Raw genomic sequence first — 27,704 nt, 5'->3', positions numbered from 1 at the left:
GTGGCTTTAACTTCATCAAATTAGTAGGTAAACAAATGAAGCAAAGGAAAGATAGACCCTTAATGAGGTACAAGAACAGTTTTTACTCACCTTGCAGAATGATGGACAGACACCAGCACCAGCACCAACCTGTATCCATCGAGGCAGATGTACTGTGAAGCTTGTAATATCCTGAGGTTGAACGCTTTGCTCTGTGTAAAAAAGGGAAAAAAGCCCCCAGCTGTTAACCACTGTCATCATGCTGCATTCAGGAGTTTTGCACCAATTAAGCAAATAGCCCAGGAGTAAAATCTGAGTTATCTTTGCGTGTTCTATATTGGTGGTAGCAAGTGATACATCTATGCAACAGTGTTGCATAGATGCAATCTATGCAATAAATGAATGTCTCAGCATTTCCAACAGCTCCATGTAAAGCAGAAGGTCCTTTCTGATCAAAAAGTGATCAGTCTGCCATGTATGTGGTAGCGAATTACAGTCAGAAATGTGAATCACAAAGTGGGCTTTCTCACCCCACTAACAAAGGGTACTGCTTCCACTGCAAAGACAGTTGAACAACTCCTAAAGAACAGCTTCATTAAACACAGGAAGTTTTACATTATTACACCAGACTTAAACTTCTGTGTCTCAGCAGTTACTACACAACCTGTTTGGTCATCTTGGCTGCACTGCAGCCCCTGTCAGAGGTGACAAACACTTGAATCACCTTTTAATCTTCTCCCAAGAGTCAGAATTTGATAAAAATTAAGGCAAAATTGTCTTACAGTGAGTCAGAAGAAGCAATGGCACCTAGACAGATAAACCCCACACATACACAGTATTCTTGGGAATTTTTTCATGAGACTGACAGCAGACAAAGGAAAGGCAGGCTAAAAAGAAAGTGGTGTTAAGAGTAGTTACATATGTTGGCTACTACTGAAACTCAAATACTGTCATTACTTTTAATCATTCAAGCATGGAGTAACATTTTATATATCCTGAAATCTGTAGCTCTATGTGCAACAGCATTTTGAAAATGTAATTTGTAGAGATCAGCAGTGAAAAAGTAAATTGGTTGAATGTGACAGAACGCTAATATTGATGAATGTCCTACTTTGTTTATTTTCTTTCAGTTTACAAGCTTTGAGGAAGGAAAAGTCCCGAGATGCTGCTCGCTCTCGCCGGGGAAAGGAGAATTTTGAATTCTATGAGTTGGCAAAGTTGTTGCCACTGCCTGCAGCCATTACCAGCCAGCTTGACAAGGCATCCATCATCCGACTTACAATTAGCTATCTGAAAATGAGGGACTTTGCTAATCAAGGTGATCCTCCATGGAACTTGAGGATGGAAGGACCTCCACCTAATACATCAGTAAAAGGTATGGAGTAAATATGTTGTGTACTACAGAGTATGGCAGCCTTTAGTAACCTCTAAATTGAAATTTTTACTTTCATCCTTTCTTCTTTCCCTGCATATCAAATCCTTTAAAGGGATTCAAATGTGGAAATCTGAGGTCTGCATGAGAAAGACACCATGTGAAGGTGAAATAAACCTCTTATTTTAATTATTTTTTATTTAACAACGTAACTATTACAGCTTTAAGTCTTCTGGGCGATGTAGACTAAAGTGTTTCAAGTTATTTAGCTGTTATTGTGTTGCTTTGTTGTAGTATTTTGCATAAGGATGTGTTTGAGAGGAACATGGCATTATTCCTTGATTTGAGAGCTCAATGTCTTAATTTTCTGGCTATACCTTAAAGGTAGAATCACGTATTTCTGAAGTTTGAAAGCATCACATCCACATGCGTAAATTTTCAGGTGAGAGACTAGGATGTTATTTATCCTCTCGTTATGTCTATAGAAATTATTTTGACTTCTGAGCCAGTAGGCATCTATCAAAAATTAGACTGTTTTCAGTATTAAATTTCCTCTTTTAATGCTCAAACAAGCAGTTGGGCAGCAAAAGCAATGTTAGATGTGACTTGCCACAAACTAGAGGCTGTGCGCATGTTGCTCCTAATAGTCTTTCCAATGACCTGTGTAAAGTGGATATTTTTGTAATTTATTATTTTTTCAGCTTAGGTTACCCATCTGGATGAGTGAGATCTCTGTCTGATAAGTGTTTTAAATTAAGGAGTAAGACGCAAAACCAGAAATCAGGGTTACCAAACCTGGGATTTCTGGGTGTCCTGGCTTTGACAGCACAGAAAACTCCTCTCCTTAATTTTAGCTACTGATCTCACATTTTGAAGGAAGCGTATTTTTGGAAGAGGCATATGAGATTTGAGCACTTCAGGTTTTTTCCACAAATTATGAACAGTGAACTCTTAGTCGACACTAAATTAGATAGAATGTATATATCATGAGGCCGACAAAAAAGCTACATTTAAGGGTGGAGGGAGGAGGTAGAAATAGAATCTTATTTATCAGCCCACAGTTGTCTGTGTTGTCTCGTGTTGATGGTGCAAAGGGTTTTTACCTGCTTTTCCATTTAAAGGAAGTGATATTATTTAAGGAAAGTTATAATTTTCAGTGAATGGAGAGAGGCACGGACGGCAAAAACCAATGCAGTTTCAGGCTGAGGATTTAGTAGCTGGACATAGTTACATCATTTCATATATTTAATTTATATTATCTGCCACATCATATATAATTCTCATGGAGACGAAAAGGCAATAATTACATCATCCAGGGCATGAGTAGAACATGGTTCATTAGGCTTCTGATATAATATGCAAATGTTCCCCATTTTTACAGGATGAGAGTTTGTTCTCAGGCAATTAAACAGTATTTCAAGTTAGATGTAAAGTGGACTCTGCTGTGCAATCTATGATCTGTCTGTGCTTCTACAAGCTGTCCTGTGTTACTGAAAGTCTGAGCTCTGCCGATCTCTGTGTATATTTCCAGAGTATCTGGGATCTATTTTTCATTATCCTCTTCTGGAATATATACCTGAATATATAATCTTCCTTTTTTTGCAAAGATTCTAATGAAGAAAATAATTTTACAGAACAAAATCATAATCTTAGGCAACAGCATAAATAGTCCAATCTAGATTAATGTTTCTCCCTATAAAAGAGTTGGGAACATTTAATGTCTGTTCACCCTATCTGATAGAATAACCCTGCCCTTCCAGCCATCTAGTGCTGTGGTTCTCATTCCTTTAGGTGTAAGGGGTGTGGGGGCTCAGGAAGGGTTTTGACTTTTTTTCCTTCTGTTTGGGTGCTTAGCTTTATCCTAAGTAGGATTGTATTATTTATGTGTCAGTATATAGAAACAATGCTTGATGAAAGAATGTTTCATTGTATAATTCCCCATAAGCAGGTTTAACTGTATAGTACAGGTATATTTTATGACTTCACCAGTTCTCCTTACATAGAAACCTGTTAACACATTCTGATCAAACATTCATGAAATTACATCAAAAGAAATTCAGTTTCATTTATTAAGGTTGCTTTTTGCTGCCCTAGAAGAAGTTCATATGTATAAACAAGCTCACATAAATAGCTTGCAGCTTCATGTGAAGTATGGTTGATAAACCTACAATAAAACACTAGATATTATACTTTGTATGTGCACAAACAATCTTCTGAATAGACTTAAAGACATTTGGAAAATCATTTGAGAGGTACTTACATTGTGTAGGCAACTGCAATTTTTTTTCTTCCCCCAATGTGGTTGTCTGCTTGTGTTAATCATTAATTTTAAAAGCTTAGTTTTAAATTTGTCCCCCAGTACCATACAGCAATTTAATAGTTTTAATTTAGTATTTCAGGAAGGTGCTTTACTCTGCCCTGTATTTATCACAGCTTTTCTTGGAAGTCTGTAAAGGCTGATGACTTTGTTTTCTTGTGCCTATTGTGTAGTGATCACTACAAGTTGTGCTTGCAAACGAGAACTCAGGTAACTCCATATAATATTTTCAGAGTCGATTACTTCATGGAAATATCTTGAGCAATTGGAAAGTAGCAGATAGTTTTCTCCATTATTTTAGAAATATCTGTACTGTTATAATACAGATCAAATCTGCAATGAACATTATGCATTATTCAAGAAATGACCAGGCATTCTCAGCAGTGTTTCAGCTAAATAACTGATGATTGTAACCTTTAAAGAAATCTCATTGTGGTGACTATTGGTAAATCATTTCTCCATTCATAGTAATCTTTATTTAGAGGCGATCTAGAAACTATTATAACTTTTATTAATCTTAGAAGCAATAGCCAATGATCTGACATTTGCTAAAAATGGAAAAAATTTCCATCCTCTAATACAGCAGACTTCAGTCATTTTTCTTTTAGTACATTGTCTAAGGCTTTCTGTCTGTAGGAAGTCTCAGTTATAAACAAATACACACACAACTTATAGCAAATGAGTTTAAAGACAGTTCTTAAAGACCAGGATATGATTCTATATGGAAGAAAATAATCAAGATATTACTTAAAGTCAGTAGGAATAAAATTGTCTTTGATAGTACATACAGTGTGTTATGAATAACAGTACTACTCTCCTCTGTTTCCATCCTTCCAAAACTCTTTCTTCTGAGTCTGGAGTATGTTCTGAGGACAATAGTAAATGAGATGCTGATCATTTTTTTGAATTCAAATATGAGTTTTCTGAAAGTTATCTGGAAATGGTAGTATTTTCATAGGATAAGCTGTGTGTTAATCCAGGAAGTGGTGCTTTATGTGGCATGGCACTTGAAATCCTCTTGTGCATTTTGATACTAGGCCCTGTAGTCCTGTTCCAACATCAAACTCTTGTGAGGACCTTTGTCTTTTAGAATATTGTCTTCAAATTATTAACTTCAAATTTCATTGTACTTTTAGTACAAACTGTTTCTCAAAGCATTCAAAGATCATGAAAGTTTTCATGTTCTTTTCCATTATATTGTGGATTTTTTTTGCCAAGCCACATGTTTTTCCTTTTGTTTTTTGGTTTTGGTTTTGTTTTTTGTAGTGAAAAGAGGAAGGGAGAGGAGGAGTGTGAGGCACGGTGAAATTCTTTGGTGTGTTGAATGTGTTTGGTTGAAGTAAAGTCATGCTGTGTATTTTGATTTTGGGTAATAATTTTTAGGACTTTGGTTCTGACTCAGGACCTCTGTCACTATAAAAAGAAGGCTGGTGACCCTTTGCCTTGAACAGAGTTCCCAGCTTTTACAATTTCTGTTTCTTTTGAAGCAGCAATTAAATCCGGCACTCTGTGCCTAATTTTGCAAACCCTTGTCCTGGAAATTTGCATGATGAGATTGAAATAGCTATAATATTTTATTTTAATTTTTTTTTTAATTGAAGTGAGGTGTTAATTTCTGACTTTGGAGATACCAGTGTTTTTGCAGGGCCATGAGCCTTATTTCCTGTTGAATGGTGTGGCATGTGGAAACTAGAATATGTAAGACAACTTTAGGTACATCAAATTAAAAGTGGGTTTATAATTTTTATTTTTCTAAGACAAAAATTTACATTTTATATTACATAGGTAAAAAACCTCTTACTTCTGCTGTAAGGGAAGAGGTGAGTGAGAGACTGTAGCTGAGGAATGAAAAAGGACTTCAGTAAATAGTACTGACTGACTGGTAGGTTGTGTAAAGAATGTGACTTTTAGTTTAGCCATCTCTACTTTTAGTGTTCCATGTTCTACAATTAATTAATTTTACACAATTGTGTTCTGGAATTTATATATCATAGGAGGAGAAATCAGATGCCCTCAAAAGTATTTGTGGTGTATTGAAATATTTCTTGTCCAAATTTTTCCTGTTCAGTGTAAGTAAACACAACTCTCAAAAGTTCCTTGCCGTAAAGCATTCAATGTTGCTTCAAGTCTGCATTGGTAGAGAGATTAAAAAAATTGATAAACACAAGAAGAAAAATTATGCTTTAAAACAAAATTACACTTTTTTTCCTTCAAACTATCATGTTTTTCAAAAGTTCCTTTCTCAAAATAAACAAAGTATGTAATTCTAGGCTGAAAATGAACTTGATGTCATATCACATTGTGGGGCTTGGGGTTGAGGAAATAAGTCTAGCACTTTGAATTCTCTGGGAAAGAAAATAAGCAATAATGATAATTGGAAAGTATGGTAATTGTTATCCCAAATGTCAAGTGGAATTACTTTCATTAATTTAATATCTTTTTCTCATAATTTTTGTGCTAGATGTGTATGCATTTATAAGAGATAAATAAGTTGTTATCTTCAGGATGATCTCATTGTGGAAACACTTTAAATAACATTACCTGTTGTTAGCCTTTTATATTTTAAATGGAGTGTTGTCTTCTGAGCAGGAAGTGCAAGATAGTACATGCCTTTCCCTGCTAAAATACACAAGACCTCCAGAGAGACCAGCCTTCTGTTCTGAACCCCTACACAATTCTGTTTCAGGGAAACCACCTATAAGGGCAAAGTTAGAATTACTTTCTTCCTTAGTGTGTTTGGCCTAAGACACTGTTTTTCAAAGTTTGGTGTGAAAAAGTCAATGAGATGAAAACAGAATAATGCAGATGAATTGGTGGTATTCCTTGATAGGAAAAAGGTCTCCAAATCCAAATCCTTTGTGCAGAATTTCTACTCTTGCGCTGGAGAATTCTTTATAGCCCTGTAATTTATTTCTCCCTGCCTTGCAGGCATTGTTCTTATGACAATCTGATCCCTGTTTATATATAGGTCACTATCGTGCTCTGACTATGTATCAGTATCAACCACTGATTGTAAACATAATGTTTGTCCCTTGTAAACTTGTTTATGCGGCCATAGGGACAATGCAGCCATATGAGGAGGTACCTTAGTCTTCGTCCTATTACCTGAGTTAAAGATGATTAGTTGTTGTTTGAATGTAACAGAAACCAAGTGCTGAAAATTTCAGGAGGTCACTGGTGAAACATGAATGTTCTCTGTGAGAATTATTGATGGTGCTTTGGTATGAAAGATATGGGACCCAAAATGAGGTAGCTCTGTTTGAATCTCACTGTCACAGACAAGATGAATTGAATATGGGGCTAAGAGTTGGTGGTTGCCTGGTGACAAGTGATCAAGACCTGGTTAACTTCAAATTTGGCAAATGGAGGAAGGTGTCAACCGATATACTTATAGTGCATTTGAGGGACTAATTGCCTAGTGGGGAAACTTATGAGTGAAATTGATTGTGAGGAAAAATTTTGATGGAAAAAATTAGAATAAAATTTGACTAGAACCCCTAAAGAAAAAATTATGAAATTATAATTTCCTATGCACCTGAAAACTCTAAAACTGCATACTTTTCCAGAATGACAGTAAAATAATTAATTTGAAAAAGTATGTATGTGTATTTATAGAAAACTTAGTGAATTAAAGGGAAATATATAGCAAGATAAGCTGGAATGTCTGAGGTGCAGGATGCTGGCAAAGACAAGTAGAGACATTAAGCATAAAATCTAATGGGATTAGAAAAAATCAAGAAAAAATGGGCTTATGTATATTAGAAATGTGAAATAATTCTGGCAACAGTATAGGCTCTTTAGCAGTAAGATATAATAAAACTTCTAATGATGCAGAAAAGGCAGAAGAGCTTGATAAGGTTTATTTAAGTGCTTGCTTGTACAGAATCAATTCTACAAGTCTTTCGAGTTCAGGTTACTGATAAGTTTTTAGGATAATCCATACTTTGCAAGTGCGGGTGATGTGAAGTTTGTAGGATTGAGCTGTTTTAGCCTCAAAGCAGTTGTAGGCAAAATACTGGGAAATTTCCTGTACCGAAAGGGATAAGATTGTTATATTTTTTCAACAAATGTGGATAAATGGAAAGCTGTTCTTATCAAACAAACCTAGCTCAAATCTCTGAAATTGCAAGTGCAATTAGCTAGGATATGCATTGTATACTGAAGTATTTGTAAGGCATTTGGTGTCCTAGTTCATAACAATTATGGTTTTAAAATACTTTAAGAACATTATATTGGCAGAGCCAAGTGAAACACATTAACTGTATAATTAATTGATCTTGGAAAGTGGATTGAAATGAAAGTTACTATTAAGAAAAGAGTTTCTGTGTTTTTCTATAGAAACTGCTCTGGATATGAGCATCAAGAAACTGGGAATAAACACGGCTTGAATGCTGACTTAAAATTTTCAAATTGCTATGGTGTTTGGATCATAGACCACGATCGATGCAGCTTAGTAAATCAAACCTAAAATTTATTTGTTTTAGTATGAGAATGTTGTTGTTGTTGCTATTATTATTATTACTATGACTACTACTACTACCACTACTACTATTATTATTTTAATGTTTTCATTGCTGTTCTAAATGCTAGGCTACTGGAGTTAAAAGACTTTTTGAAAGGTTTTGGTTTTTTGTGAAGCAGAACAGAAATAATGGGAAAAGCATTTCAAGCTCAGCTCTTCTTTTTTTTTTTTTATTTTTGATGAAGCAGCACATAAATGAACCTACCTGATCATGCCAGTTCTGCTAGCAGAAATGATAGAATGATTTACTTTCTCATGGTGCTTTATTTGTACCATAAAAAGTTCTATCCATCACTTCTGTGGAGACACAAAATATTTACTGCTGATAACAAATTAATACTTTTTCTAAAGTGTTGTCAATCAGATGTCAGTCCCTAGAAGAGTTGTTTATTGCTAGAACTCCCCCTTGAAACTTAACAATTAAACAGGAAAAAAACCAAACAGTAAGTGTTTTAAGAGCAAGGAAATAGAAAAGGTGACTTTAGTGTCTTTTCTCTCACTCACAGCAACTATTGTATTTCCATTCTGTAACACTGCAGTTCATCTTCCTTTCTCTTCTTGTGCTGTTACAATGATTTGGTCAACATTGCATATTCATTATGTTCTTTTAATACAGTATATTATTCTTAGCCATTTGAGGTTTTTTTGAGTCCATAGCTGAAACCCCAAATATGCAAAATGTCTTCATCTTGTACTCAGCATCCAGGGCTGACTCTCTCCTTTTTGTAGTCCTGCATTTTTCTCTACATGTTTGCATCCTTAATGCAGCCTTGGTAATGAAAACAATCTGGTGAAGAATATTAATATTTAAAAGAAACCCAAAGTTTTTAACTTTTCACTTCTTTCTTTCTCCTTTCAATGTGCATGTCTTTTTGTGTATAGTAATCTTTAGCATGTCAGTAAAAATTTACTCCTCAGCTGAGAATATACTTTCCTCATTCCTGCTAAAAGTTGGTGGGTGTTGCAATTAAAATTCATGGTTGAGAAAATTGATGGTATAGACTGAGTGGGTTTTGGCAAGAGCATGGGCTTCAGACTTGCAGAGGTAAATGTCAGGAGGAGTATAGTGTTGATGGTTGCTTTGGCTCCAACCTTAGCAGTGATACTAAAATAAGCCAGGGAAAACGTTCACATTAAAACCAAGTTAATTTCTTGTCACTATAATGATATGGATTTTCATCCAGTAGAAATTTCTGAATAAAAGTCAGTGCCACAACAGTCCTCTTTTCCAAAGCTCTTAATAAAATGCTTCCATATGATTTTTACATTCATGTTTTATGTTGCATGGGTTAGCTCCAGGTGGTCTTTTTTAGAAGCATGAATATCTTAAATTATATGAGCAGTATACAAAACTTTTTGCAATAACGCACGTGATGGGGTTAGCCAATTACAGATGTGCAATGAATCCGGTGTGCCAAAAGCGCTTGTTCTGCTTTTTGCTTGTAGTAATCAGGAACAGTAATCACTGCTGTAGTTTTTGATATGTAAAATGAAAAAAGGCTGTTGCTATCTGCAGATTGCAATATCTGATGGAACTTTTTATTTGTCTTTTTATTCGCCCTTTTCTGAACAGAAGGAAAGTGCCTTTGCTATGAGTACTTTGGACACTCTTCAGTCAAGCTTGATATCATAGTGCACCATTTTACAAATGAAAGTGGTTGAGGAACTGGACCTTGTGGTTGGATTTAAGTTTCAGTATAGCGTTCATACCTTAGTCTCCTCAGCTGGGCAGAGAATGTAAGGACATACATAGAGCCCTGCTAAATTCAATAGAGCTTAGTCTTCTATTATTGTAGTTTATTGGTTTTCTGGGTCATCTGAACTTCTACCATATATCTCCCACTGAATGAATCCTGCTTTTAGATCTTGTTGAGGGATATCTATTGCAGGGATAATAAATACATCTGTATGAAGAAATAGATTAACGAATTGATAATGAATGCAGCAGAAACCTAAAAAACCCCTCAAACAAACAAATAAAAAAGCCCAGACGGGGATGCTTAGAGGGAACAAAGCAGGATAACTGAATAGGCTTTTATAATATTTGTTTTACCAAGAGTTACATCATTCAACATTACAAGTAAAAAAATTATGTCTCAAAGAAAATATTTTGTATGAAATGAAAGAAAACACAAAATCTTTTTTTTTGAAGTAGAAAATCTGTGTTTCCCATATCATATGTCTGCAGTTGTACATTTACTAGCATTTTCTAAAGTGACTGTCCCAATATTTGGCATAAATAAGAGAGCCCTGGAAGTGAAGTTTCAAGTGTATGGATTTATTAATAGTATTTATTTTCATGTAATAGTTATATTCAATACCTTTGGTCAACAGAGCAAGATTTAGATACTGAAGGTAGATCCAGCAGTTTTTAAAACCAAGGTGCAGTGATTTTATATCTAAATAATATGCAAGTATAACCACAGTCTGACCAAAGTTTGACCACACTATCAACGCAGCTTAGTTTCTGCAACTGTGCTCTTTGAAGCCAGAGGAAGGAAATCGAGTTTCCACCAAATCCCTATGCTCTTGTGGTCTCCCATTTCAATCAGGGATATGAAGTAAAATACAATGAATCCATAGTAAAGACTTTCCCAGGACATTAGAGAGATCAGTAAAAACTGTTTTCATTAGCTGTCAGTAATTAAAGAACACCCTTCATATAGAGCTTACAATTTAGAGAACATGTAAGCCTCTATATCTACCCGAGATCACGAGCAAAATGAGAATCACTACACAGCTGGAGAACTTGTGTTGTTTTAAAATGTCAAGCTCCCTTAAGAAACATATTTTTCTGTTTATTTGCTAGCTTTTAAGCCAAAGTGAATATTTTTATTTTAAATTTCAAAGGTTTTAGTCATACTGCACTTTCTGTTACTATGGAAGGAAAGAAGGGCAAATGCCTAAGAAAACAGGAAAATACCAGTTGTGGCAGTGTTGTCTGCCTGAATGGAACTGTTAGAAAATTCTTACCTTAATTTCAGTGCTTGAGCTCATCATTCCCTATAATCCTTACTCACAGAGTTAGCTGAGTGCATCTGCACAAGCATGTGTGTGTTGTCACTTTGAATTCTGCTTTTATCCTGTACAAATTGTTTTTGCTTTGCTTTGCATGGGATGGTACCACAGGCAGAATTCTGTGTCTTATTTCATCATCTTAAAGCAGTTAAACACATATTTATAATCATAAAAGGAAGACAGAGAAATATCTTTGCTCACATTTTAATACATATAGACAATTTCCAAACTTTACCTATAGCAAGTAGAATAACATTGTCAACATTACCTCACTTTAGATCTTAAGGAAAACCATTTGTGCGAAGGTTAGGAAAAATCAGGAACTGCTTTTTTATTTTCTTTTATAAGTACATATTGTATTTCTACAATTATAAGAGCAACTGTACATCTATATATCCCCTTTCAAATTTGAATTACTGTGTATGCGAGCTGTTTCTCATCCTCTTGATGCAGAACAGTGCTGATAATGCTAATAGAGAAATTGAGGCATACACAGATTTAGGGCTAGCTTTTCAAAAGAGCACAGCACTCCAACTGGAGCCAGATTTCAAAAGATCTCTGATCCTATTCAGCAACAAAATAAATAGCCAGATTTTCAAAAGATTTCAGCACTTTGGTAATCTGATCATAAGAAGCAGCTGCTGAGCACATTTACAAAGCCAAGAGTGACTTTTTCAATATCCCATGAGAAGTGTGTGTAAGAGCAGGGAATAGAGCCCTCTTCCCATGTCCTAAGACCAAGAGTCCAGTTCTTAAGTAATAACACTCTCTTCATGTCCTTTGCAAGAATGCTGTATTTAATGAAAGGAAATTTAACCCATTTAGAAATTTAACCCATTTCTGTGAGGAGAAATTTTTCAGAATATCATGAAGATTTACACTCAGGGTAGATAATGAAGAAATCAAATAGGAATATTGCTAATCCATTTTATATTGAATCTCTGTGATATATTGCCTTAATTAGGTGTATCTTATAATAAGAAAACCCCTCCCTTTAGTAATTTTTAAAGATTTTATGGTCCACTGCCAATCTTTTAAGTGTCAAAAGAAAAAAAAATATAATAACTAGGTATTCTAATAAAATCTAAAAAAGCCTGTAACAAGTATGTTGTATGGCAAGTACAGGTGTGATTGATTTTCTGCGGACTTCCAGCCTCCTACAACATTCCAAGTGCATAGTTTTGGGGTTTTTTATTTAAATTTTAGATGGTTCTTTCCATCCCTTCCTAGGGATGAATAAATGGGGTGTTTAATTTTGTTCTTCTGAAGGTAAATTCTTTTTGTCATCTACTTAATACCTTAAAATGCTATTTTCTCTTTACCTCTATATATCAGCTGTTTCTGATTATTTTGTGTATCAGTGTTGTTATTTACTCTTCTTGTCCTGCTCTTTGTAATTTCTATCTCTCTCGACCTTTTTTTTTTCCTCTGCTATTCTTTTGTTCCAGCATCTATCCTGAAGATTTGAAGGACAAGTTTTCTTTTATGAATGTTACTAAGGAGCTGAGAGGAAAATTAGCAGCTCACCTAACCTAATCATACATTTGTTGTTAGTTTCTTCAACGTACCCATGGAGCTTCTTGATTCTCCAACGAACTTATTAGACATAAAGGAACTGTATTTTACACACAGGCATCTATGAGAAGCCATTTGCTATGTATTTACTCACTCACCACTAGCTTAGAGTCAGCCCAACAGATGTTCCTTGGGTAGAAGCATCTGGAAAAGTCAGTGCTTAAACAGCTTTACAAAATGTACTTATTGGCAGTTTTTGGTGTAGCTTGGTCTCCAGCAGCGATTATGCCAGACAGTGAATGTGGCATGGGGTGATCTGTGAAGATGTCCATATCTGCATTGAGAGGGTTCTCATTTTATCTGTCAAACAGGAAGGTGAATTTTGGAGACAGCATCTGTTCAGTCTGAAGTGAACTGCACGCAAAGGATAGATATGATGGCCATAAGGTGATTGGTCCTGGAAGTGCAGAGCACTCGAAGAACTGTTTTGTTAAGGTACAATGTTGAGCAGCTCTGATAAGCATCCAGGCTGACTTCTTGCAGACCTGAGACAGAACCTCATCCAGTATTTTCTGCATCTGTTTGAGACACAGGCTTATCTCTTTGGAAAGTATCTAATGTTGATGTAAAGCATTTAAATGATAAAGAATCAACTACATCCCTGGGCAGATTGTTCCAATGGTTAATTACTGTCACTGTGAAAAAAGTGTGCCTCATTTGTAGTCTTATTTCAGCTTCAGCATCCAAACACTGGATCTTGTTATGCCTTTTTCACTAGATTAATGAGCTGCCTACTGTCAGAAATCTCTTCCACATGTAGGTATTGTGATCCTCTTAACCTTCTTTTCAGTAACTAAATAAATTGAGCTTTCTGATCCTTTCACTATAGGGAATGACTTTTAGAAGTCTAATCACTCTTGGAGCTCTTACTTGAGTCCTATCCCATTTTCTAAGATATTTTGAGAACGGAGGAAACCACAGCTGAACACAATACTTCAGTAACACTGTCTTAAAAACCAAAAGTAAAACTTTCAGTAGCTATTCCAAAGTGATATTCTTTGGTTTAACCCAGTGACATATATTTGATATACAGTTCCATGTAATATAGACATGTCATCTTGGCGAGTTTTTTACTTTGGGAATTAACATGAATGTCTGTCTCATTGTGATGTGGTTCTGGATTCCTTTTGCTGATAAGGATTGAACAATGTCAAGAGGTGAATTCTCATGAATAATTGTGAATGCTGAAGGTTACCCTTGATTTTATATTTTGTTTCAATGGCATAATTCTTTCAGTAGGAATAGGTTGTGATAGAAAGAACTGAACATAGAGAACAGGCACCACAAGGTGAGACTAGGGAAGTAATCTTCTGGGGCAAGTGGCCTTCACAGTTATGATATTGAATGGGCCAGGATAGTAGGAGTGCAATATTATCTTACCCACAGAATTCAGATTTCTGGGAAAAAAAAATATCTGTTAAGAGTTGTCTGAAAAGTTCCTTATGACACCTTGCAGTCTGACACCTGTCTTATTCAGACAACTTGCATTGTCATGTTTGGTATCAATTTCATATCTGGACAAGGGAAAGCACAGCACACCCAAAATGAGTGAGCTTAGGAAATCCTTCCTGTGCATACACAAGCGGTTCCCTTCAACCCAGACCTGCCTCAAAGTCACCTCTACAATCCTAATACTGCTGTGCACAAAAATTAGGGGTCTGTGAGGAAAATTACTTTCTAAGAGAGCATATTAACTGAAGCCAGAATGTGTTTGGAAATAGGAAGAAAATAATTCCTCCTGAATTCAGACATCCTCTGGTTCAAAATTAGAGTTAAGTGAACTCAGACTATCTGCATGATTTGAGCTCAGCTGTCTCTAGTATTTCCAAGGAGTGAAAAGAGATGAGACTTGTCTTGAACAAAAAAAATGGCTGCTTCAGACTCAGGTAGTTTCTCCAGAGGTGGAAAGTAAGCCACAGATTTTGCCAGTGGCTTCCTTCAGTTGTGTTCTCCACAGTAAGTTCTGTAAGTAACAGACAGAGGTTTCAAGCTCTCAGCCATTTACCACTGTGAATTGCCCTGGGAGAAAGATATTTTACTTTCTTTTTAATCCTATATAAAAGCAGTCTCCTCAGACTTCTGGGTCAATTCCTTTAACTTTCAAAAATGCAGTTGCACTTAACTTTTGGCCAGCAATTTTTGGTCAGCTCAGGGGAAACTGTGCTTCACTCCTCACTTCAGAGTCCTGGGATTTCATTTGTCCTCAAAAATTTGGGGTGAGTTCAGAACTTAGGTCTTGTCTTGTTTGTGAAGTGAGTGAGAAAAGAAAATCCTTGCATATGTAGTGGCCTAACTCATCATTTCTCTGCTGGGAGGACACTGAATGTACTCTTATGGGCAGACAAGAGACTGCTGACTCTCTAGCTCACTTTCTTTCCTCATCTCTCACACTACCCAAAGGACAATTTTGCAATTGACTGTGCCCACATTTTCCCTTATATCTTCCCCAAAGATTATATACTAGGATTGTGTTATTCAGAACACCAGTCAGCATTTAAGAATGCTTTGGCATCTTTGCAGAAACTGTTAGCTATGAGTTATCCAATGATAAATTGTATATTTATCTGAGGATAAATAGGATAAGTACATTCATTTGCACAATTTCCCTACAAAATTATTAAAATACTCTTTTTTAAAAGGGAAGCCTGAATATGTAATACTTGAGAGGAAAGTAAGGTTACTATTTATTTCTGCTATTAATGGAGCTCTTTGTGTATATATAAATGCATTTTACTAAGTTACAATAGAGTAACAAGAAAGTTGAAATAATCTGGATCCATCTGCTGTATATTTTATGCTTCTAACGATTTAAATTTAATATCTCCATTTAGTTTCATACTGATCATTTACACTGACAAAATGAAGGAAAAGAAAACAGGGAACCTGTCATCAATCATTCATTTAATCAACTAGTAAAAAATAGATAAATAAACATACCGAGTTAATTATTTTTCTGTATGTAATGATTGACAATAATCTTAATTTATTCCCTTTTTAACCTTTTGCTGTCAGTATAGTTGGGATTAATAGGTAATGACAAAATGAGAAGAAATAAATTTCTGGTAGCCACTGAATGTTGCTGACATTGGAGTGTTTTCCCCTGAAACTTCTCCCTGAAGATGTATCAGATCTCTGTCATGTGTTATTTTTCACACTTTTTTGTGCCATGTTTCATGCCATTTTGGTGATTGCTATTAGTTTACAGACATATGGTCAGGAATATTTTATGAATGAAGAGGTTTCTGGAATGTACAATATTACTTCACATTTATATGAGAATTGTAATTTGAAGCTCTCAAAATACTTTGCACGTTATTGCAGAGAGTATTCAAAAGCTAGCAGAAAAGAGTGCTACAGCTAATAACTTATGTTATCTGCTCCATCCGCCAGACAGTATTTCTTTACTGTTGAATCATCTATTCCCCCTTGCACTGTTTTACTGGATCCATCTGAAGTGAAGAGGGTACTTTCAGGCAGAATTCCCAAAGCAGCTCTCCACGTTTGTAGTGCAGGAGGCTTAGCTCAACTTCCTCTCTCAGCTTTTTGCCACAAAATTGTCTCCCCACATGTAAATAGGCATCTAAATAGACTCTAGTCAATCAGTAACTCCAGCTTCTAAAATATCTTTTTGTAATGATATTCCCATACATTAGTAATAGTTATCCTGAACAACACATGAAGAGAATATTTTGCAGCTTTTTTTTTGAAGTACTGTATAGCATGTCATTCAAATAAGTGGAAGACGTAGAGTAGGACATGCTTTTCATCTAACTTGAATGGTGTATCAATGCAAACAATGCTTCAGTTCTGTTAGAAATAACCAGGTTTTATTCAGGTGTGTTTCCTGCAGTTTCAGTAAAAGTGTTGTTGTGTATTTCAGAGATGAAAAAGCTTTGTATGTGCATCTATGTGTTTTGGTAATGAAGGCCAAAACCTCTGAGGCACAAGTACATGAATTTTCATTTCACAGATTTTGTGTTTGGATTCCTGGGTTGGGGTGTTTTTGTTTTCTTTTGATTTTCCCTGAAAGAATGATCTAGTTACATATAGCCGCATAGTCCCCCAACTGGCTTTTTTCAGAGATTCAAAAATGGAAATTATTTCTTCTACTCAAAAATTGTGTGCATTCTGGGTTTCTTTAAGGAATGAAGGGAAACAGAGGTGGTAATGATATTTGCCCATACATGAAGGAAAAAAAATAAAAGAAAAAAGTCCCAAAGATTCCAAAAAGAAGAGAAAAAAATCTAAGAAGATGAAAGCCAGTTATTGGTATGGTGTGTAGGCATTAGTCTTTCAAAGGCACACTTCATTCTTGTGTCAGGAATTTCCTGACTGACCTGCATCCCTGGAGACAGACACCCTTGCCATTGCACGGCCTTCAGGGAGACTTTGGTTATGTTGGACTGCAGCTGGTGAGGCAGAGGCTGGAGCTGGGCTGTGGTGGGTGCGCAGCCCCCACAGAGAGCTTTGGGCTGTGTTTGTGGAATAGCTGAGCTGATAACCCTGTGTAGGGGCATCTGACCACCTGCCTGTAGCACAGATAAGGTTGAGAGGCCTGTGATGGCAATTTGTGGGCTCTAGATGATCTGAGGGATGGGGTGTAGAGTGGGCTGTGACTGTTTATCTGTAGGGTAGGAACAGTTGGTATGTTCTGCAGGAGCATTAAGTATCCACTGTGGTGGTTGCCTGAGTCTTGACACTGAGGATCTGATCCCATACTCTGTATGTAACTGGAGACAAAGAGTTTGGTGGTTTTTTTCAGGGTTTGTTGTAGGGTCTAAAAATTTTGCTCTTTGGGAAAACAGTGAATTTTCTGACTTGGGTCATACTGAATGCTATATATTCCCTGAGAAGTATTCTAAATCTAGATTTTTTTACGCTAAAAAAAGTAGCAAAAAATGTTTAGAATTAGTTTCTCACCTGAAAAAAATTTTGAGACTTTAACTGTGTCCCAAAACATAAAATAGCAGACACTGCTGCAAAAATCCTTGAAGGCAATCAGCCTAAATTTTTCCTCTGCAGCAGCATATCTGCTCTATCCCTTCACCGGGCTGTCTAGCCCTTTGTGTTTATTGGCAGCTGTTTTCTCCTAGCTAAGCTTGACAAAGGATAGGGGATAAGATTAAAAATACTTTATTACCCTGCTTTCTGGTAGGAGGGAAGGAATGGCAAATATGAGTTGTCCCATTGCTGATGTCCTGTTCGTGCTGGTGCTCCCTGGTCTCACCCTTGCTGAGGGAAGATGCCTCCCCTCAGAGCACAGCTCTGCTCTAGCAGGATGGCATCCCTGGCAGCTGACTGACACTGGCAGAACTTTTTGTGGGACTTCTTTCTCTCCGTGATCATTTTTTGTAAACCATACACGTTCTAGAGAATATAGTGCTTCTTGCTTGCTGAAGAAATTATGGGGTTTTAAGGCGAAAATATAGATTTTTCATTCTTATTTGGCTGTAACATTTCTACTATTTAAAAAATCATAATTGATATAGTATTTCAAATTAGAAATTTAAAATATAAATTTTGGAACATAATATTTTTAAAACAGTAACATAAGAATTCTAGTCAATCTCTAATTTTACTGAGGTATAACCTTTTTAAGAAAAATTGCTGGGTTTAAGCAGATATGTCATACTGAAACCCATTTGTATTTTTAGGATTCATAAAATTAACTGGTCAATGATGTCAAATATTTTGGAGTATCATATCTAAATGTATTATAGGTCATATCTAAATGTAAGGTAGGTAATTCCTTATTAGATGACTTTGCAGTTAGTTACCAGTCTACCAGTTCTTGTATCAGTAATGATCAAACTACACTATTAGCAACTCAGAATTCAACTGTTTTTCAGCTCAGTATAAGTCTTTAAACAAAACCAGTTTTTTTTTTTTTTTTCCATGTTTGGAACAGATATTAGTATCAGTAATAATCTGAAATATCATTTAAGGGAAATTCTTTTGTTTCCAATGTAGATTTTCTAGACTTTCCTGTCTTATATAGCATTTATTAAGTGTTTAAAATATATTTTTTTTGTATTTTACTGTGCAGCTTATGTACTCAAAGCATCACCTAAGTGCCAATAACACATTCTTGACTGAATAATGATGTATGTTGAATGTTACTTTTTTTGTCTTATAAATGGATGGCAATTTACACAGCTGTGGATGTGGGATGTTTCAATCCCAGACCATGTTGTAAGAAAAATTGAATGACAGTGAGCAAAACAGCAGTAATTATAAAACTAATTACTAAATGCTGATGATGCCCATAGGCTTTGCATAACTAAAATTAGAAAAGGAAATTGCTTTCGGCTTCAGAGAGGCAACATGCTAGTTATTTCACTGTTTCAGTCAAAATGGAACATGGTGTATAAAGTTCAATCACAAAAAAACCCCACATTAGTTTATGCACATATTTTTTCATACTAAAATGTTAAAGAATTCAGCTTTTTGTCTTTTAATACAAACACATCTGTAACATAAATCAAGAGAAGTGACATGAAACTACTTGTTGGACATCTTTCTATGTAGTTTTACAAGGCCTAATTTACCATTGAATTATTTTAGCTTTATGTTTATCAAAAACATGCATGAATATAAAAAAGGAAGGGTTTCCTATCACGTAGGCCCACATGAAATAAATATTTGGGATGAAAACCAGGAGACTGGATTTCAAAATTCCCTCAGATGAATTCCAGCTCCTCTTATATGTATCCTGGGGGTATATATATATATATATGTATGTATGGTAACCATACACTTACGTGTTTTCCCAGGGATAGAATTGCTAGAATGACTCGTTTGAATGTAGTATATATTTATATTTGTTGTTCATGCCTATATTACATGTACATTAATGCATACACACAGGCATAAAGTACCTAAATGGAACACCCATGTATTTATAGACAAATTTAATTTTCCTTATATAGGAATGCAATATATATATCATTGGTGGGCTTTTTTAATACTATTTTTATGCTTAATCCTGCAGAATATGAGATGCATTCTAAGCATATTTCTTTAAAAATTTATTTTTATAAAAACGGGTTAAAACCTGAGTTGATCAGATTGGAGCTTGTAGGACTCAGTTTAACAATTAGAACCTGTGCTGTTGTTTCATAGAAAATTACATGGATATTATGGGATTTATCCTTTGAATTTAGGGTTGGGATTTGTTTGGTTTTTTAAAATTCTCAACTTTTCTTTCACTTTTTTTTATCTGATCTGGGAAATATTTATACTTGTTCTGTGTGAGCAACTAATAGATAGCAGCTTCAAAAGGCTCGAAAGAAATGCTCATTGGATTCTCTTGCATCAATATGTGTAGATTAAAAACCACCGAGTCTGTGTTTTTAACTTTCCAGTTGTTGAAATACATCTAGCTTTAACACTGTTGATAATGAATCTAAACATGAAAAATACAAATTCTGTATAATTTTCTGTAATCTGTAGCATTTTCAAGATTATATACCCTATTAAATTTTCTGGAGTTTGATAAGTAAACTGGAAGCCTCAGGACTCTCTTTATTTAAACATTTACAGGGAAGCATATCTTAAACATAGTAGAGACATAAAGTAAATGTATAAACATTAGAGTAAGAGTTTCTTGGGTTTTTTAAGTGGACCACTGAGTAATTTTTGACTTTGTATGTCCCAGTAAATTTGTACTATGGCAGATGAAGTAGATGTGTCACATGTTACCATAGAGAATAAAAAGAGAATGTTTGTTTGCTGTATTCAGTTTTGTGAAATCAAATTCCACAATTCTAACTTTGATAAAGTCCCCCCATTTAAAGGCAAGTTTCTGCTCAGTTGTTTAGAGCAGATTTTAACTATTCTCATGCACTGTTTATATGTATAACATACACAGTTCCAGTACAGGTTTGTAGAAAAGATTCAAAATGGTCTTGAAGATACAAAGAATTAAAACTTCTCTCCTTTCTTATGGATTTGGGCATTAACAGCAGCAGCATTATTTGCAGTAGTATTTCTCAGTTTCATTTCCAATTCTGTTAAAATCATTAAGTGATGCTGGTGAATGGGATTGTCTTTAAGAGGTACTTGAAAAAGCAAGTAAGAAATCTTTCCTTTAAGGAGGACACCATTTTCTCAAAGGTTTCTGTCATGTTACACTTTAGCAATCTTTCTATTGTATGGAAAGAAAGAATTTATTGTCAGTACTTGAGGGATACAGAATGTCTGATTGACTGCCACCCTAGCCTGTTGTTTTTAACATAAACATTACAGCTGTGTTTGCTTTGAAATATTTGGCCATTATCCAGTAAATCTGTGCTGGAACACTAAATTATCACCTCATGCCCTCCTCCATCATAAGAAAGTGCTTTCGTCAATAAAGCATTATTGTTGTCTTTTCCTACTTTTTATTTCTGCATATTCAGGAACTTTGTTTTGATTTGTTTTGTAAAAAGCGGATATTATGTAAAAGCTTCTAACTAGTGAATTTTCTGAGTGGGTAACCTAGCAAGCGTATGGAAATAATGGCAAAAGTACATTCTTAGTAAATTAATTTAAGAAATTTATACTTGTCCCTAATTTTTCGGAATGTTTCCATGATCTTTCAGATTTTAAGAATTTGATTTATCTGGCTATTCCATCATTTTTTTGACAAATATGAAGAGAGGTGTATCTTTGTCATCATCTTCCTCTTTCACAGATTTCACATTGTACCATGAGCTTTCAGGATGTATCTACATCATAAAAGCAGAAGGCAATTAAAATCGACAAAAATGGCAAACCCAACATAATCCCAGTTTTCACAGTGCTAGTAAGTAGGTGAGACTTACAGTACTGATTCTAAGCTACTTTCCTGCTTCTTTCTTCACAAGTATTTCAAATTTATCTCCTTAGCTCAGGATAGTCAGTCTTTTATGCAGAAGAAATGGGGCTAATAATGTCTCTTCATTAATGCTGGTTTCTGAAATTCGGTGTACAGTGCATTGCACACGGTGGATTGCTTTTCTTGTGTCTATCTGTGAGGATAGAGGTATTCCCTTATCTTCTACTTTTCTTTCTGTGTTCTTGAAGGAGTTTTTTTCCCCCCGTATGATAACTGCTTTTTCTAAAGTTGAAGACTTCTTCTAGGTAGTTTTGAAAACGTTTCTACTTTTCATTGCCACTTTTTGATTTTTGAAAGACTTTCCAGTATGATAAGTAAGAAATCTCAAATCTGAATAAGAAAAAGAAAAAAATGTGTTTAGTCATGTAAGCAGTTCCACGGGTTTAAGCTAGATAGTTCATTTGCTTGGAGTTAACAATCTATTTCAGAGTCTTGCTGAACTTCAGTCATAACAAAAAGACAAAGAGTGCATCTAGCATTAGGACAAGAATTACCTTCCCCATCTTATTATCTTTTCTGTCTTTCTTTGTGTTTGTAAGCCTTTATCAGTTTATCAGTCTGTATGACAGGCTTATATCTTAGACAATTTGTATGCTATTTTTCAAGTCTCTTTTTGTGAAATGCTAGATCTGTTGGTTTCCTGAAGCCTGTTCTGCATTACATTTATTGCATTCTCTACACAGTGTTTTAAAGAACTTACAAGATTGATTTTAACCACATGCATTAGATTTCAGAGTTTGGTTTGAAACCATTGCAAAGACAACCAAAGCCCTTGTGAGTTAAATCTCTGAGATGTTATCACTGTATGATAAATTTAGCTGATTTCTGCCTGGTCTGTGTTATTGGCACAAGGGAGCGCATCAAAGGTGTTTAACACAAATAAACTATGTAGTTATCTTAGAAAAGAAGCTTCTGTTTTTACCCAACAAGATCCAGGTCCACTTTCTCTATGATCAGAGTATTACAAAGCTAGTAAAGAATAATTTATATCAGAAGTTCTGTGATGGAATGAAATGGAGCTCTTTTGAAGTATGATCTCTGAAAGCACAGCATGAAGCTCAAATAAAGTGAAGGACATTCGCTATTACAAGTAATGTCCTTAATAATCTTGTTAGTCTAGTCTCCCTCTGTAAGAGACAAATGGAACATTATTGGCTTATGGGCTGTAGTAAATAATTTAGTTTCCAATATTCAGGCTGCTTTGACAGTAAATTAAAATGACATGAAAGGGGCTTGTTGAATAAAGAAAGTATCCAATCAAATTTAATTGGCATGACTAAGGCAGTAGAAATATGTTTTATAATTAAACCATGTTGTCTTGGAGCTTTATAAGCATGTATGAATCAAAATGTCAAAAATTATTCTTTGATATTGTGCATTTCAAACTTTGCATGGTGAATAGTTTTCTTAAACAAGGTTCTAGACACGCATATTGATTCAACATGAAAATAGTCTTAAAAGTTTTAAATAAGTCAGTTCTTAGGATTTGTCTACTGATCTGACAATTTTCTGTAAAAGACTAAATTTTTCAGTCCTCTCATATTTAAAAATCTGTCTTTTGTACCAGCTTTGTATGATCCAGCATTTTACCGGCGTAGAAATGCTGCTGCTTTTCACCTGTTGTTATAACACTGGATGGCTGAAATCAATGTTAATAGGTGCAAGCATAAAAGAATGAAACCAAGAGGAAGATGTAAAAAAAGGAAAAATAAAATATGTGGCAAACTAATAAACCATTTTCTATTACTAAAATGATTCTTTTAATGTTTCTTATTTTAATCAAGCTATTTTAGAGTTCACATATATTAACCAAATCCTACCAAATATTTTTTGTTGAGTTCTTATCTCCTTATGTCTTTGTCAAATGAGTTTCAGAAAATGTGGATTTTCCTTAATTGCATAAAGAGAAAATATCTCCATGGTTCCAAGAATAACAGTGCCTCTACAAATTTGCACACTTACAAACATTCTTTTGTTCTTACATACAAATCCCCCTAGTACATAATAGTGAGTTATTTGCACATCCCTATGATACTACTTTCTCTAAAAAGAGAACATATAGCTAGCCTGGCCATTTAAAAAAAAAAGAAAAGAAAATTTCAGTAGAAAAGTTTTTCTATGAGAAAGTCTTCTAAATTAATCTCGTCTTCTGGAAATTATGGACAGGTGACTTTTATGTTAAGAATGTTGTTAGGTCACTATGATCTGTTGGTGTACTTCATAAGTCAATGCTAGGATTCTAAAATTGATTAAACTCTGAAGCGCAAGAAGAAAATACATTGATACAGAAGTGGAAATGAATGGTAGCATTCAACTTTTGTTATATCTTTGGTCAGGTGAGAACATTGTACTCTCCAAGTGTGACTTGCAGTGCCAGATGCTCTGGGTTCCAAGGTAACTCTTCAAGATTGTAAAACTGATGTTACACATACTATGGAAAAAAAAGGTGACTATCTCTTGTAAGTCTCAGCTAGTCTTGTCTTTTGCAGGAAAAAAGATGCCTGTATCTTTGATACGTGTAGTAACTGGATGTCCAATTGCTTGTCTAGATCCCATTCTGTTCATAGATAAGTGGGTGAAAATTTCCAGCTTTTAGATGAACAAACTCCAGGTGAACAGAGGTAAATAAAGGCTCCATCTGGTCCCTTTCAACTGCTAAAAGCTTCATTCTCCCTGAAAGGAGAACTGAGAATTGAAGCGGGGGCTAGGGGGAGGGGAGGATGAAATCTGCCTAAAATTTCTTCTCATGACAAATCACTTATTATGTTAGCATATTGTTCCTTCACACTTTTATTCTCTCATGCTAGAGAGGGCCTTGTAAAAAGACTTTGAGAGTTAAGTGTAAAATCTTCTTAAATATCTTTTAGCTTCCTCACCTTAAGCTGCTTTCTGACTCATCAGTCTGCTGATTAAACAGAATTTTACCAGCAGTGACTGTTTAGTCACTGATGTTTTATAACATGCCAACCAGATTCCACTGGATAAACCCTCCATTGTAGTCGATGAATCCTAGTACAACTCCAGCTGGGGATCTCGCATTCCTCTAGCTATGTCATATTTACATCAGTGTAAATATGAAATGCCTTCACTGAAAATTATTATTCAATTGAACTGTGGGTAGAAATCAAGTTGTACCGTTATTCTGGGTCTCATATCTATGCTGAATGTTCTGATAGTCAAAACTTTTCTCAGTTTATCTTTAGCTCAAAACAGCCTAAAGAATTGCCTCTCAAAAATATATTCCCATTGTAAATGATCAGTCAGCAAGCAAAATCCAGGTGCAGTGAAACTGGTGGCAAAACTCAATGCCAAAATAGTGCCAGCCCTTCAAATGCCAAAAAAAAAAAAAAAAAAAAAAAAAAAAAGCAAAAAAGCAAGTTATTTTCAACAGGTCAGAATTCCACTGCAGAAGTAATTTGTTTTGATGCTGATACCCCAAGGTTGTCTGGCAAGACAAACTCTGACACATTTTTCCAGAGTACTTTTTAGTGTGGTGGCTGGTTATTACAAGAATAAGGCTTCTGAATCATTCTTCAAAGTGAAGGACAAATTTTTGTATTGTGTTGCATCTGCATGTCAGCATGCTGCTTTAACCAGTCTTCAAGAAAATATGGTGGAAAGAAGAGAAGAACTAACTTTTGTGATTTTTGATTACTTTTTTTGTTCTATTTACATGATTCAATTTTATAGTTTTTCTAAATTATTTCAGGTTCACAGCTGCTCATTTTTTCTTTATTGTCCCTTGTTTCCTAGACCTAGGCATTATCTTCTTGCATCCACTATAATTTAAGGGGTTTTTTCCATGTATCTCTTTGTCAAGGAAATTGGTAGAATAAAGATCAGTAAAGATAGACTCAAGATTTAGACCATATTGCTTTAATTTTATTGTTCACAAATTGCACAACTTAGAAGAAAAAAATTTTTTTTAAAAAAAGGCAAATTCTATTTTGGTTTTTCACTGCCTCTCTTTAAATGTACTATTTTGATATGTCACAAACTGTGTTTCTACTTCCTTGACACTGAAGAAGTGTACTTTTATTTTATGAGAATGAAAACAGGCTGTTTCTAAAAAGAAATAATATGTACTTGAAAAATCCTGTGAAAAGCAGTAATGTTTTTAGACTTGTTGACGTGTTAGTGAAATCTAGTGTAGAGAGGTCAGAGATTTCCTTGCTATAAGTGTGCTGTGGTGTGTTAATTTTTTAAAAACAATTTATTTATTGCAAGGTCCATTTGTGTTGAAGTGGAGATGGTAATGAATACCCAAGTAAGATAAAACTTGGAGCAAAACAGATCTCTTTCTATGTGTGTAGTACTTTCCAGAATTAGTATTTCCGGGCCTACTTTACCAATTTAACCACAAATAAACAATAGAATATAAAATGTATTTTTACATCATGATATAATTAATTTGACAAGCCCCATAATGTCAAGAGTGTAATTTTTTTGTTATGAAGTCTAGATTATACTCAGTCAGTGCACAATAAAGCTTGGGAGCTATATTGTGTGAAAAAATGACCGTATGTGATAGATTTTTACGGAATAAAATTCACAGTGATACAATAGCTTACCTTTTCACAGTGACACTTATTAGAACTTATGAGAATCATAGGAGGTAATCTCCTCCTAGAGGCAATATAACTTTGTATTTGTTTGTTAGAGCACTGTGTATTATTGGGGAGACATGTAGTCCATTTTGTTTAGCTAAGACAGTGCTATACTGTGTGCCACAGTATCATACCCAAGTTCTTATAAACATCTTACTTATAGATATTTCATGATTTTATGGCTTCAGAAACAAAATGTTAGATCTTTTTAAAACTTTAACAAAATATTATGACTATTCTTTCCCCTCTATTTTCTTTACCAACCTTATGCAGAATATGAGTGTTTTCCTTCAATGAAATCCATCATCCACTGTTTCTTATACGTGAAATATGAAAGTAAAAATAGTAGAATTTTTAAGGCTTTTGTGTAGACTCAAGACAGTCTTTCTTGCAATATCTAACTGAAAAGGTAATGAAGTGTAAAATATGTTGAAATGATTGGGGATTAAAAATCTCTGGTGTGTAGTGACAGTACAATTATATTCTACAGTAAAGGTTTCTTATATTAAGTGCAATAAATAAAACTTTTTGCACTGTGATTGGTTGTCACCACTGTAATGACAGCTTTGACCTTCTTCCTCTTCAAATGTCATCAGCTTGTGACCAGCTAGTCAGGATGCTATAGAACAAATTGGGATGGCTGTACGTGAAGCCAGCTGTTGAAGGAATATTTGAGCACAAAAGACTATGCAGTAACTTTTGAATCTTTCTGCCACTTTGTTTCCCATGCACAACTACTTTACTCACATTTCCTCTCTTTCAACATGGTAATTTATCTTAAAGTGTGTTTAGCCACTCTAGCTATCCTTTTAGCTCTAATGCATTTTTAATGTTAAGATGTACATACTCATAGCATGTTGCTCTTTCTATTCAAACAAAAGTAGCCCTGTTCATCAGTTTGTGAGGACCAACTAGATGACTACAAAATAATTTCCTGTTTCTTTGGAAAGGTGGGACATTCAGATGGTTTACCATATTCCTTTACTAATACATTTGGATCATGCATCACCAGGTGCAGAATGTAAGTCTCTTTTAACATTTCTAAATGTAGTCTGAAGTGTGAACACTACATATATTGAAGTAAAGTGACTAGACATAGATCTTCATCGAAATGATGTCTCTTCTTTTCCTTCCCCCCTACTTTTTCTCAGGTACTCTGTGTCTGGCTGGGACATCTGATAATGAGCTGTCTTGATAGCAGACCTGCTCATTTCTTCATTGTGCTATCTCTGTATGAAATGACTGGCTCTTTACACTTTCTGGAGACTTAAAAGCATCATTCCTACAAAGATTTTAATTTGTCTTTACTCAGAGATCAAAGAGTCCAGTTCATTTCAGTGCTGCAGCTCTGGGATCTGAACAAGAGCTTTCCTTATCAACTATCATTTTTAGAGGTAGCTGTTTGTCTAAAAGGAAACCCTACTAGGCATCAAGGGCCGTAAAAATACGATGCATTT

At 35.0% G+C, this 27,704-nt stretch overlaps 1 protein-coding gene across 6 annotated transcripts in view; it reads left to right on the top strand.

The window, feature by feature from the left end:
- The window catches only part of NPAS3 (neuronal PAS domain protein 3), a 605,283-nt gene that overhangs the window by 182,303 nt on the left and 395,276 nt on the right, over positions 1–27,704 (top strand). For 4 of the 6 annotated variants that reach the window (XM_048306927.1, XM_048306924.1, XM_048306928.1 and 1 more), the window contains 2 exons: positions 1,110–1,354; positions 1,467–1,517. In XM_048306927.1, coding sequence (XP_048162884.1) covers positions 1,110–1,354; positions 1,467–1,517 — 296 coding nt within the window. The remainder of the gene's footprint in view (positions 1–1,109; positions 1,355–1,466; positions 1,518–27,704) is intronic. The other 2 variants (XM_048306925.1, XM_048306930.1) reach the window with 1 other exon arrangement.

The sequence above is a fragment of the Corvus hawaiiensis genome, chromosome 6 (assembly GCF_020740725.1).
Source record: "Corvus hawaiiensis isolate bCorHaw1 chromosome 6, bCorHaw1.pri.cur, whole genome shotgun sequence".
Lineage (NCBI taxonomy): Eukaryota > Metazoa > Chordata > Aves > Passeriformes > Corvidae > Corvus > Corvus hawaiiensis.
The sequence above is the reverse complement of the archived record's forward strand: the minus strand, read 5'-3'. Positions and strand labels throughout refer to the sequence as shown.